We start from the raw sequence: 13,411 nt of genomic DNA on the forward strand, positions 1-13,411 counted from the left end.
ACCTCCAGTGATTCTTCCGCTCGCCGCAGCGCAGCTGTGCCGACACCATTAACCATGGCAGTGGTTTCAGCAGGATGGAGACCATCCTTGCACCGTCCTGAAGACCATGCATGTTGTCTCACAGAGTGGATGTGAGAAGTTTTCCTTGCATATTATATCAAAATTTGGACCGCATTTGGATTGAGAAGGGCTAAAATTAGTCTGGGCCTAGAATAGGCTAACTTTTATTACATGACAAAAGCAGCATATTCGGAAACCGTGAATGGGTATATAGGGCCTTGCGTGAATGCTTGTCTTGTGTCTACCAGCAGCAGATTCGCGAGTATCAATCCACTGCTAGATTGACGAACGTGCACGTTTCTGTAATATTTAGACACCAATCCAATATCTTCTAAATAAAAATTATTCACTTTTAATATAACAAAAAGGTAAGTAAATAAAGTCGAAATGAAGCCACTGCCAGCTTTTACCCAAAAAAATACAAAATACCAAATGCATGAAAATGGTCTTTTCCTGACGAAGGAAAAACTTCGGCGGGAACAACAAATCAGGTATCACTGCGCTATTGCAACGATTATGGCGCAGCCGACGTATACACGTGTGCTTCAGCCTTCAAGTCAACAATACATCATTCTTATTTTTAGAAAAATCTGGTTCATGAGTCCATAGTTGTATATCGTAGAAGCAAAGCACATGGCACATGGTAATTGTGCCCTCCTGACTGTGAGGTTTGCTAAAAAAATTGCTACCTTACTCATTCCCCACAACTCGTCGAATACTACAGTTTGTCAGGCTGGGGTTGACACCAGAGCTGGTAAAAAAACAGCATCTTGAGGCATAACTCTTTTACAAATAAGAACCAGAGCAGTTGGACAATGATAAAGGCTTGAGCAATAATAATTTTCATCATCCATATTGTGTAACTGTGATATCTAGTGGGTGCATGCTTCCATTAAATGCTTCATACAGTTCTTGCTTACTGCTGATTAAACAATGACATGCTCTTTGGATATTTTTTTTTCTGAAACTAAATATTTTTTTCTGTAAACTTGCAGGTTTTGGGGTGTTTCTGCCAGTGAGAGGTGCATTTTTTGGCTCAGTGGGTGCTCGAGCACTCCCATACCCCCACCCCAATTATCCGCCTTTGTGGACTATGGAGAACCCATACTGATTTCTTCTGGCCTTTAATCATATCTTGCTTTTTTACTTTACGAAAAGTGCATGAGAAGTGGTGGTCCACATCACTTAAAGTTGGTGTGGAAAATCCACACCAACTTTCAAGTTGGTGTGGAGCTCTCCACACCAACCACATACGAAGTTACGCCCATGTCTATTTTTTCTATATGCAAAAAATATATCACCTACCCTGTTACTTGTCCAGGTAAAATGGTCGCTTTCCGCGTCGTTGGTGTACCCGTTGTTCTATATACCCTGCGTTACCTGGCTTCTGTGCGGCCCCTGCCACAGACACGCACGCCATTACACGTAGGAGCTAAATGTGGCCGCCCGCACCTGGGCTTGAACCGGGCTCTCACTTCCGGCTAAGCGTCGAATTCCGGCGCTTTTATCCACTCGGCCACGGAGAGGACAAAACCGTAATCGGCGTAATCGGCGACTCGATGGTGCGCCGCGCTGACCTGCGCCCGGCTTCTGCTGACTACCGGATGGAGACGTGGGTCCCTCGTGGCAAAACTGGCACGCCTGCATTCCCGTGCTGGAGGGAAGGGCCCGCGTCTGGGAACAGCAGTGCCTCAACGACGGCATGATCCCTTGGCTAATTGTGATCTGGCTAGGGGGTAGTGATGTGTACCCGAGGGCCTCCCTAGTCCCTACCCCGGCCACTGACATCGGGGGCGCTGGAGACCATTGGCGACACACTCCGAGCCATCGGCACCCGGGCTATGGATGGATTGTTTTGTTAGGCCCTGTCCCGCGCCCGTCGCGCGACGCCAGCGATTGCTGGGAGGACACGGCCGCTTTTCAGCTGGATCGCGCCCTCTGCACGGTGGCCCGTGAAAGATTGGGCGCAGGGGCGGCGACGTTTGTACAGTGTGGGCGCGCCGTATGTAGGCGCGTCTATGAGGCTAGACGGAGGAGGGCCTACAAGACGGACAGAGAGTTGTCCGAAGAGGATCTCGTGCACCTAAACGCCGCGGGATACGCCCAGGTGGCCGGCCGTATGCCGGAGGGGCTGGAGGTGGGAGCGGCGCGGGAGTGACAGTGAGGCGCATGGCAGCGATGACATGTGTATCGTGTATATAGTTGGATGATGTGAGTGTATGCTTCGGGGAGGGGAGGGGTGTTGGGAATATATACCGGGTTGCCCAAAAAAAAAAAAAAACGTTCCGAACTTTGGAGGCCTATATCTCAAATTTGAGTACAAATAACGAGCCAAAATTTTCATCAAGTTTGCGTCACTTCTTTGCGCATTGGTATGCCAAATTATAACACTTTTTCAAGCCATCATTTTCAAGCCAGCAATCTTATGTTGAATTAAGTAAGACGTTTTTGCTTTTTTTTTGCCGTTGTTGAACGGTAGTAATGATTGGCTTTAGACGTACCATGTTAGAAAAAAAATTAGAAAAATAGAGCACGTGAATGATACCAGCACGTGTGCTGTTATTTTAAATATTTTTGTCCCACTTATATGCCAAATATTCAAATGCTAAGCCAAAATTGCGTTAATGGATGTCATTCGTTTCAACACAAGTCCTGTTTCGAAGAGAAGGAGCGGCACGGTGCATGGGCTACTGCTGATCGCCCTTCCTTCAAGAAGATCAAATAGTAAATCGACCGAATAAGGAAAAAAGCTAGAGGGAATGTGTCACCCTGAGGCCTGAACCATCGATGAGGCTAGAACTGCCAGTAGCAGTCATGGCTGCAGGCCGTGGTGCCGAGATGGAAGTGGCCCGTTCACTCACATTTTTAGTAAACATCTGAGCAAAAAAGTGATTTTTACATGGCATGCTAGAAACACGAACCGTTTAAAAGTAATCGACCGAATAACATAAAAATCATACCATTTCCTGAAAATATATGCCGCATTGACTATTGGAAGTTTCAATGTTGCATCTTTATCACTTTCTGAGAAATATTGATTTAAAATTGGGAACGTTTTTTCTGGGCCACCCGGTATATGTTACAGGCGCCAGTGCCGAAGGCACACGTGATAATGGTGGTGTGTCGATAATTGTCATTAAAGGGACCCTCCCACCTTCAAAAAAAGTTAATGAATTGGCATGAAAGTGATGTCGCTCGGTTGAGAAAGAGCGAAAACGAATATCTACCAAATTTCATTGAAAAATATTCACCGGTTTTCAAGATATTAGACTTTTACTTTTGTTTACTTTTTGGGATCTCCGCTGTTCCTGGCGACTTTATTTGAAAGTGCGGCACTTGTTGCGCGCAAAGCGGCATATACTACCGCGTGCTACCAAACATTTTAGTAAAAATTTAAAATCGTTAGGTCTGCGCTGACGTCACAAATTCTAAGGGGGCATTTCAATGCATTAGCCCCTTAGAATCCGAAAACTGCAAGTTTGAAATTCCATGTCTCCGAATTAAAGCATTTTTCGATGTTGTGAGTGCCCAAACCGGTATTTTCAGGCCATGGCCACCAATTTGACTATCTCAACTCAAAACTAATGTTAAGGTGGGATGGTCACTTTAAGTCGACGAGTAACGTGTTTTGTATCTGTGTGGCAGTCAGGCGGTGCGCTTGACAACGAATGGTAAGCTGGAGTGTATTGGAGCAGAGTACAAGGACGTGTGCACGATTTCTAACACATGGCTCAACGTCATGCTCTGCACGTGCTTGCTTGACGACAGGTGGCGCATTCCACGATAGATCGTACCAGGCCCGTCACACTCATCTCTCAGATTTTAATGAAAATCGGTCCGAATGGTAATCATAGGCCCCAAAGACGCCTGGCAATATATCAGACTTCTCAGATCAAAACTTTTTGAGTTATATTGCATTACATTTTTTTAACTTCGGTTTGTAACGGTGAGTTTGATGGCCTATAACTCAAGAACGGGTTAAGCAACCAATAAAAAGTAAACAACACTAAGCTTGCGATGAATCAAAAATTAATATTACTATTCAAACATTCCAAAGAAAAAAATTCCTTGTTGAGCAAAAACTTTAATCTTCTTTCATTTGCCTTTAATGACTTTTGGGACCAAAATTTTTCACATTTTTACTTTTTCAAAAAAAACTTCATGTCATTGCAAATCGACATGCAAAAAATTAGAAAGGTGTTCTTTCTATAAGCTCCTCATTTTCCCGCAAACAAAAAGGGTTTCGGAGGGGTTGATACGACCCCAGCACGCAGTTTCGCTTCTAATAGAGCTAGAGCCTCGCGGAAAAAACGAGCGTGTGTGCCGTTACAAGTCACAGCGATTGGTACCCGATTTTAAGGTCTCAGGTTAACCCGCGCCCTGGTGGGGTCTGTTTATAACGCGACCTGGTGGGGGGGGGGCTATTTTTTTGCCCCCCCTCGTATCTCCGAAACTACTGGACGGATCCGCAAAATTCAAACGGCGTTCGTAAGGCCTGTCAAATTTGTCGAGGGAAACCAAATTTCATTGACCTCGGGGTCACCGATGACGTCACAGGTCAGGTCAAAGATGAAATGTTTCACCGTTCACGGGTCTTCTAGGGAATGCGCTATAACACCGAGGAAAACGCATTTTGTCGAGAATCAGCGATAGGGCGTCAGTTGCCTAGTAGATATGTTGCTATTAGAGGTCACTGACAACACCAGGTCACGTCACAGGTCAGGTCACCAAGGGTCACAGGTCAGGTCACATGAGCCCAACTTTACTAAGGTTGTGTGATGCATGTTTTATGGCCAATTTTTCATTTCCAACTCCATGGTGTTGGTTATAAGACTATCAGGTACGGCTTACGTCACTTTCTGGTGAAGTTCAGGTCAAGGTCAGGTCAAGGTCAGGCCAAAAAAGGTCAAATTTTAAAGTTGATAGTTTTGCATAAAATGGGTATTGATTCGATGCAGCTCGTCACGGGGAGTCTAATGGTGGTCTTTGTTTTGCGCTACGGGGTCTAGAATTGCTAAAAATTGAGTTTGAAAATTTGACGTCATCAATTTTGAACAGTTTTTTCGCTTAACTTCGCCAAAAAAAGAGGTATCAATCTCAAATTTGGTATGTGGAAGGAAGGCGGTAAGAACTATCACATATATTCCGGTTTTTGCGAAATTCAAAAAACTTTTTAGATTTTTCGATTATAATATAAAAAAATTATTTTTGGGGTCAAAATCCAAAAATTTCAAAAATCCGAGATAACAATGTTGTAGCCCTGTCAATGCTACAGCTTTTATGTCCTTATCATTTTTCTGTATTTGCAAAGCTATAGGCCTGACAGCTCTTCCCGTGAAACCCTTTTTTGGGTCGAAAACGGCAGAACATGACGTCACTCTGACGTCATTTCCGGCCAACCTATCATAGCCTTTGGAAAAATTTTTGGTCACCATATGTAAAATTGATGTCCGGGAGGGTACTGAAAGTTTGGTGACGATTGGCGCAGCGGTTCTGCAGATATATCGAAAAGTCTGGAGGGGGGGGGGGGCAAAAAATAGCCCCCCCCACCAGGTCGCGGGTTAACCGGTGGCGTCTGAGGTCAGGTCAAGTGACTGAAGTTACGGGTTCGGTTTTTAGTAAATAACTTTGCAAAAAATGGCCGCAGAGCCGCAATTTTGGCATCATTGTGTTCGCCTAGCTCAGGTGCATCGAACGGTATACTTTTTGCTAGGGTGAGGTCAACTTAAGTAGTTGACCTCGGGTCAAGGTCAGGTCAGAGCCCCTCAGGTCACGAAGCTGGGCAAAGGGTAGGGTAGGGTGGGGTAATTTGAACATGTGGGGCAATTTGAACATAGTGTGAATAACACAAAATTACGGAAAATCCATAAGTGGCATGACAATAAGACCAATGAGAGAAATTATCGTAACTAAAAGGGCTATCATATGAACGGGGTTTAAAGTTTCAGGGAATGAAGATGTTGACGCACAGTGTAAAAAATCAATTTCGCAAGGATAAACGCCTAACAACACGTCATTGCAACTTCATTGCAGCGCAAAATCGTGCATTGCTAGCGCCTAATACGCAACGGCTTTTGTTGTACAATGACCTAATCAGTGCCTTCAATCCAAGAAATTTGCTTTTGAACCCTGTTTTTAAAAATTGCAAAATAACTTTTTGCGTGGGGTAATTTGAACATAGTGTGAGAATTTCAATGAAGACAGGGATAGCTCCGAAAAAACAGCGCTCCCAGTTTTTTTTTTTGCCAATATTTTTGACCCAAAGCAGTAGCAGATAAGTGATGCCAGTTTTATAAAATTTACGTCTAATATCCGTCTAATGTCTGGCATTTTCGTTGATTTTCCGTCCAAAAATGTTAAAGTCAACTATTTGTCCAAATATGTCCGAAAATTATGCAGCTATCAACACTCAAAACCGTCATTTATATTGCTTATCATGTAATTTTACCAGCCGAAAAGTGTTCATTATATTGAGAGCTTAACAAGCTTTCCATTCGCCAATCAATGTTACGCACGATTACTTGATAAAAATGCTTAACTGTGGCAGGCCATCGTCCAACGTTGTCCAGACTTCTATACCTTTGTGCAATCAATTCTGAATTAGACATTATAAAGAATCGGAACTCCGAATGTCCAGGTTCCGATTGGCACCACTATAACAGATGAAGTAAGGTTTGGTAGAGTTTTTATCGAACGGAGATGATAGACGTTCTGTTAATTGAAGAGAGGCGAATTCTGTCAACTGACCGGTGTGCAGCGTGCAGATATTGATACTCTGCAACTCTTATTTTTGTTGTTGTGTTGATTTTTCAAATGATGCTATTTTTAGAATTGCTCTGCCTATTTGTTTATGCGTCAAACAACATCGGTGCTGGCGAGACTATCTTTTTTATGGCAGGTAAAGACAGTATGTTCAAATTACCCCACGGTTGGGCAATTTGAACACACCGTGACTTGGTGGAGAAGTGATGCTATGCTATTCAAGGTAGGTATACTCGGCTCGTCCAAAAATGAGGCTTGCATGGTGAAAGCAAGTGACACATGCGCTACTGAAACAGTTTTCCTTCATCCAGGGTTGAGCTGGAATTTGGTACAACGGAGAAGACGTAAAAATATGTTCAAATTACCCCACACTACCCTATCATATGGCATATCATTCGATTCGGAAGGTCTTCCTTAGTCCATTGATGGCTTTCCCGACTCTCTAGCTCCATTGAGTCGGGAGTTATTGACGAAAAACTCGTACGAACCTAATGACGTCATAAATGACGTCACGCAAGGTTAACAATGCAAAAGTGAAGCATTGGACTTCGCAAGGAGTGCATGAAATCATGATACCATGTACGTGAGATAGTTTTAGATCATTCTCGGCGCCAAAATAACAGTTTTTATATTTCCCCATTGATTTATAATAGTGATGTCACGTGACCGACCTGACCTCATGTAACCTTTAAAAATTCCCAGATATACAAGTTGTGAGACCTCTGGAGGACACCATGTATGCGTCCTGTAACTTTCATCTCAGACAGCTATGGTCATTGGCGTCCAAAACAATGTCAGAACCAAACAGCCTTTTTCACCCTCGCGCTTATAGGAAAGAGGGTTGGATGAACCCTCTTTTCACTTTTTTCAGATGACTCAGACTTCAATTGAAATTTCAGTAACCCGTGATGTCACTAGGCAGCTTTACCACGCCATTTGTAAGCTCCCCTCCCGAAATCACTATTCGAAACCGTTATCGTGACGTAAAATAAATACATTTATAGAAAGAACACCTTCCTAATTTTTTGCATACTTCTTAACAATAAGCCAAATATTTTTTTAAAGAAATAAAAATTCAAAAAAAAAATTGGTCCCAGAGTAAAAAAAAAATACAAAAAAAAAGAAAACTCGATATGTCATATATCAAAAATAGCGTATTTTTCGAAATTTCAAAAATACATATTAATCTCTGTTTCATTGCAAGTTCAATGTTATATAACATTTGGCATTTGAATAATCCGTCTTAGAGTTACAGCCCGCCAAACTTAGCGCTGCAGAGCAAGATCCAAAAAATGTTATACACCATACCTCAAAAATTACTCATCTGATAAGCCTGAAATTGTTACAGGTGGATTCAGAGCCCCTGATTACCCCTGAGACCAATTCTCGTCAAATTCCGAGAGATGAGGGTGTCAAATTGGAAAAAATGGTACGATCTATCGTGCAATGCCCCAGGTACTACGCTCGTTGAACTTTCGAAACCAGTGGTTGTCGAAAAAAACATTCCTGTTTTGGACGAACGTTTTCAGCGAAAGAAGCAGAAGACGGTGGATTCACCTGAACCTGTTTTAAATTCCGCATGCTATGTATTTAGCATATTTTGTATTTTCCATGCAAGGCTTTGGAATGCGCAAAGGATCCTTCCAGACAAAATAAAAACATCCACTATGAACTTATTATCATGAAATGGATTTTGAGAGAAACGTCCGGAGTCGGAGCTGGAGTCGGAGTCGGAGCCGATTTTTAAAACCATAGTCGGAGTCGGAGCTGGAGTCGGAGTCGGAGCCGATTTTTAAAACCATAGTCGGAGTCGGAATCAGAGTCACCAAAAAAATCATCGACTCCGCAGCACTGCTGGTAACCATGTGTGACAACCAGTAAAACGCCCTAAGGGCGAAGAACGAGCGAGCGAGATAGTGAACTCTGCACGTGCGGAAGGGCGAGAGGGTACTTCCAACGGGCTTGTGCAAAGCACCCTTCTAACCGGTCGCTAGCGGTGTGCCAAATTTGGACGCAATCGGCCCAGCCGCTCCTGAGATCTGGAAGCGGCATTCTGCACGTGCGCACGTGCAAACGGGGTCCAAACTGACTTTTGCACGGCATCCTACTAACCGGTCCCCAACCGTGTACCTACCAAATTTGAGCGCAATCGGCCCAGCCGTTCTCGAGATCTGGAAGCGCCCCCTGCACGTGCGCACGTGCAGTAGCACCCTAACCGCAACACGTGGGAATGCATTGCCTGGTGGGTGCCTACCTGTATACCAAGTTTCAGCGAAATCGCCCCAGTAATTACCGAGTTATTGAAATGGGAACAAATTTGGCACCTCTTCTTTTTTATTTTGCACGTGCAGTGGGGTTCACTCACATAGATCAAGAGTATCCGACCTTTGGTAGAAGGGATGCAGCTACCCTACAAAAATTACCGCTAGACAATCGCCAAGCGGCTGCTGAGATATGAGCGTCTCAAAATCACTACTTTTTCAAAACAGCTTGAACACCCTTGACTTTTCACGTGCCACGTGCCACGACGGTCACTGAGATGTATCAAAGGTAGTCAATTACGGGGTAGAAGGGATGGGGCTACCCAGTGAAAAAGACCGCAAGCTAATCGGTCCAGCGGTTGCTGAGATATAAGACTCTCAAAAGCGTTACAGGCCGGGCCGGGCCGCGAGTTTCCTAAGTGTGGAACTGCCCATACCTAAGGTCTATGATTGGCGCAAGCTTCGCCGAGATGACGTTACAGGCTGTGACGTCATGGCTCACAGTCGGCTGACCAATCGCTGCACGATTATAGGCTAGCGGCGCGCGGCACTAGCGCCCCTGGTGTTATTATGGGAAGTTGAGCAATTACATTAAAATCTAATGCATAGCTTGTGTTGGGAACAATTATGTATTGCTAAGGCGTCAATGTCTCACAAATTAATTCGTCCATGCTCCTCACATTTTGCAAAGTGACCTTATATTATGCGTCATAAGGTACTACACTACGCTTCAAACAATCAACACAAAGCACCAGCCAGGCACTGTTACAAGTAGCGAGCAGTTAAGTGGCGGCAGGTGGCGCTACCATCTCCAGCATCGGTCCAGATGGCGTCACTCACTATCCGCACTATAGTTCCGCACTACCTGCTAATAAAATAAATAATAAATCCGCTAATAAATCTGCTAATAATCTCGCTAATAAATCTGCTAATAATAAATTCGCACTACCTGCTAATTTATGTCCTATTGGTGTCAAACATCATTCAACGCCGATAGGCAGTATCACCAGCCGTAATACTGAAGACATTTGCTCAATGCTGAAGCGAAACGCAGTGCACAAACCATAGCGTCAAAACTCAAGCACCTCGTAGGAGATATGCTTCCAAGGTGGGCGAATGCACGAACGATAACTGAAATAACACCGGCTATATATTCACGTAGAACAAAACAAGTTACTTTTTCTCTAGCTAGGGAACTCGCTAAAATTAAGACTGACTAAATATTTACGCAGGATAACTGGCTCCGCCTCTTCGCCAACTTAACCCTATTCCTGGCGGGGGGGGGGGCCTCAGGAGCCCCCCCTGAGGTTTTTTGGTTATTTCTCCCAAACGCGTTGAGCTAGGAAGCTCAAATTTTCTGACTATTCCTAAAAGGCTTCTACGCAACATGTCTGAAAGTTTTGAGTTGATCTGACCTCAGGTCAGGTCACCAGAGGCGGTTTTGTGACCCTACCTCAGAAAAGTTTGCAATCACGCCAGAGCTAGAGTTTTTGACCGATCAATTTCTTCTCTTCAGGGTTTAGTTAGGGTACCAGTATGTGCAATTTGTATATCTCGGAATTTTGATATCGGTCACCTAAGGTCAGGTCAATTTCGCGACCTCCCCATTATAAGTCAATGGGGGAAAAATCAACTCCCTGTTTTTACCACTAAAACGGGTCGGAATGGCCCCATATACCATACATGACTTCATATACGATCAACCTTCACTACCTTGAGGTCTGTTTTGCTGTTGGGCAGCTGTGAGGTCATGTGACGTCATCAAAGGTCACCAAAGGTTTTTGGCCAATAACTCCGTACAGGAACAAGATACAGACGCGTGGATGGTCTCATTGTGTTCAGCTCGTCAAGACGCATCGAATGATATACATGATGACCTCGAGGTCACGTGACCTGAGGTCAACCTTTGACCTTGACCTTTCGAGGTCAACATATATATCATTCGATGCGGATTGACGAGAGGATCACGATGATGCCCTTAGTTTGTTCCTATCTTGACTAATTCGAAAGTTATTCGAGAAAAACTCTCTCCATATCTAGCGCCGCCATTTTGACTTTTTCGACCCCTGTGACGTCATCTTTGACCTGACCTGAAAATGACCTTAGTAAAAATTGTAGATCTTGGCCGTGCGTATCCGATGCCGTTTACCGCTTGTCGCTATCTTGCTTCGTTCTCGAGATCTCAGGGGGGGGCCGAATCGGCCCCCCCCCGCCAGTTTCTTGTCCCGGCGGAGCCCGCCAGGAATAGGGTTAAGGACCCGCCAATCCATGCACCTAGCCGCCAGCGCCGAGTGATGACGTCACTCGAACGGGCGACGGTATGAATAGTTCCACACTTAGGAAACTCGCGGCCGGGCCGGGCCGGGCCGCTCATACTGAGATTTTCCGTTATATTCAAAAGACTTCGCTTCGCTCGCTGCGCTCGCTCGCTCGTAATCATGCTTGCTTATAAGGCTAGTATTCTTATTTTTCTCTTACTTCAAAAATGCTTGATAGATTTGAAAGAACGTATTGTGACATTGTCTTTTCAGCGGACGGATTTCTCACACCGAATGAGAATGTAATGCGCCACAGCCACTGCCAAAGGCCGCGGTCCGCCTACCTCGCCGGTGATCGGTTTTGGTATCTTTGCGGTGGTCAAAGCTGATTCTTGTGAATAGGTGCTGGCCTGCCAGCGTCCGCTGAAGCTGCGCTGCTCCCAGAATGTTCCAGCTCCAGACTCGAAATTCTCGCACCAGTCGCCAGCCAGAGCTGAAGCCATCAGTAGCAGCAGCGCGGCGGCCGTTAGCAGACCACAGTGGTCATGTGCCCTGCAAGTCGAGAGACAAACTCGTGGGTAAGATTGCAGAACCAAGCTCCTAAACACTGTACAAGTGGTCCCCAAAGATCGTTGACGCATTTTCCATGTCAATGTTAGAGGGAGTGTCTGCGAGCTCGGTGGATCCGCCGATTTCCTAGAGGATCCACAGAATCCCTAGGGCCTCCGCGAACGAACGCCAAGCGGATTCGCGGATAAACGGGACGGGGTCCGCGGATGAACAAGACTCTCCAGGATAACCGCGAACTCCCTGAAGAGTTGCCGAGATCTGCGAATCACCCGGGGATTCATTCTAGTGAGCCCGCATATTTCCTATTGTAGTGCGTAGTGCGCTTACGTCATGTGCCTACCTCGCCAGGTCGCCACTAGAGGCGCTTGTGTTGAAATACACTCAGTTGACCGCTACATCCGGTGGCAGCGGGTGGGCCGCTCCGCAGTCTGAGCCCCACACCATGGATAGTGAAAGTGATACAAGAGTGCAAGTGCTCGTGCCGCCGCAGCCTAAAACAGTCCGCAGTGACATCCGTCCGCAGTGACGGATGTCACTGCGGACGGAAGGTCACACTGCCCACCTGTCCCGGTTCAGACATTAGTTAATTCCTATAATATAGACATCATTCTATAGAGAAACTCGTGTTTAGTAACAATACTGTCATGCAGTTAATCTGACGAATAATTTCCAGCTATAACTAACTTACCGTGATCTCGCCACGATTTCCAGTCGCAGTTTGTTTTCAACATGCCAGCTGTCGTGAGAACCTGCAGTCAGCTGTTGCGAAACATCTACGCGGAAATATAGTACCCTTTTTTAGCCCAACACACTAGGGAAAATGTGGGGAATCGGGGTTTTGGGTGGGGGAGGGGGGAATATTTTCACATGACGGTGATATTTGAAAAAAAATTGTTATGAACAACAATTCAACGTTTGCATTTAATGAGGTAGTGCTGGTCAAGTACTGGTAGGAAGTGCTGGTACTCTTTTTTTAGCCCAACACACTAGGGGAAGTGTAGGGAATCGGGGTTTTGGGTGGGGGAGGGGTGATTATTTTCAAAGACGGTGATATTTGAAAAGAAAATTGTAGCGTTCTGTGCTATGCGCTCGGCGTAGCGGCCGCGGCGTGGTGCGGCCCGCCAGACCGCACCCCGTTTGCGTGACGTCATCCGCCCTGAGGCGGTGCGCCCGGTCACCGGGCGCGGCCGGCTGCGCCCGGCCAGTCAGCTGTGGGCGTGCCTGAGCGCCGGGTTGTGAGGCCTGAGAGTTGGAGACGAGCTGAATACAAGTTCAGCAAACATTACAAAAATATTTTTATTATAAACAACAATTAAACTTTTTGGTAGTACCGGTCAAGCACTGGGGTAGTGCTGGTAGAACTTATTTGATAATTAATTCATAGCCAGGCTAATCATTTTTAGGCTCACTCATCACTATAGCTATGATAATGATGATGAAGAAATATGCCTATAATTTTTATAAGGTTTCCAACAGTCATCAGCACTTTGTCGGCAGTTC

General features: G+C 45.3%; 1 protein-coding gene across 1 annotated transcript in view; it reads right to left on the reverse strand.

Annotated features, from left to right (window-relative positions):
* LOC122391346 overlaps window positions 1-13,411 on the reverse strand; it is a 262,100-nt gene that overhangs the window by 208,456 nt on the left and 40,233 nt on the right. The window contains exon 2 of the mRNA XM_043385148.1: window positions 11,686-11,893. Coding sequence (XP_043241083.1) covers window positions 11,686-11,893 — 208 coding nt within the window. The remainder of the gene's footprint in view (window positions 1-11,685; window positions 11,894-13,411) is intronic.

This window comes from Amphibalanus amphitrite, unplaced genomic scaffold (genome assembly GCF_019059575.1).
Source record: "Amphibalanus amphitrite isolate SeventyFive unplaced genomic scaffold, NRLGWU_Aamphi_draft 000433F_arrow, whole genome shotgun sequence".
Taxonomy (NCBI): domain Eukaryota; kingdom Metazoa; phylum Arthropoda; class Thecostraca; order Balanomorpha; family Balanidae; genus Amphibalanus; species Amphibalanus amphitrite.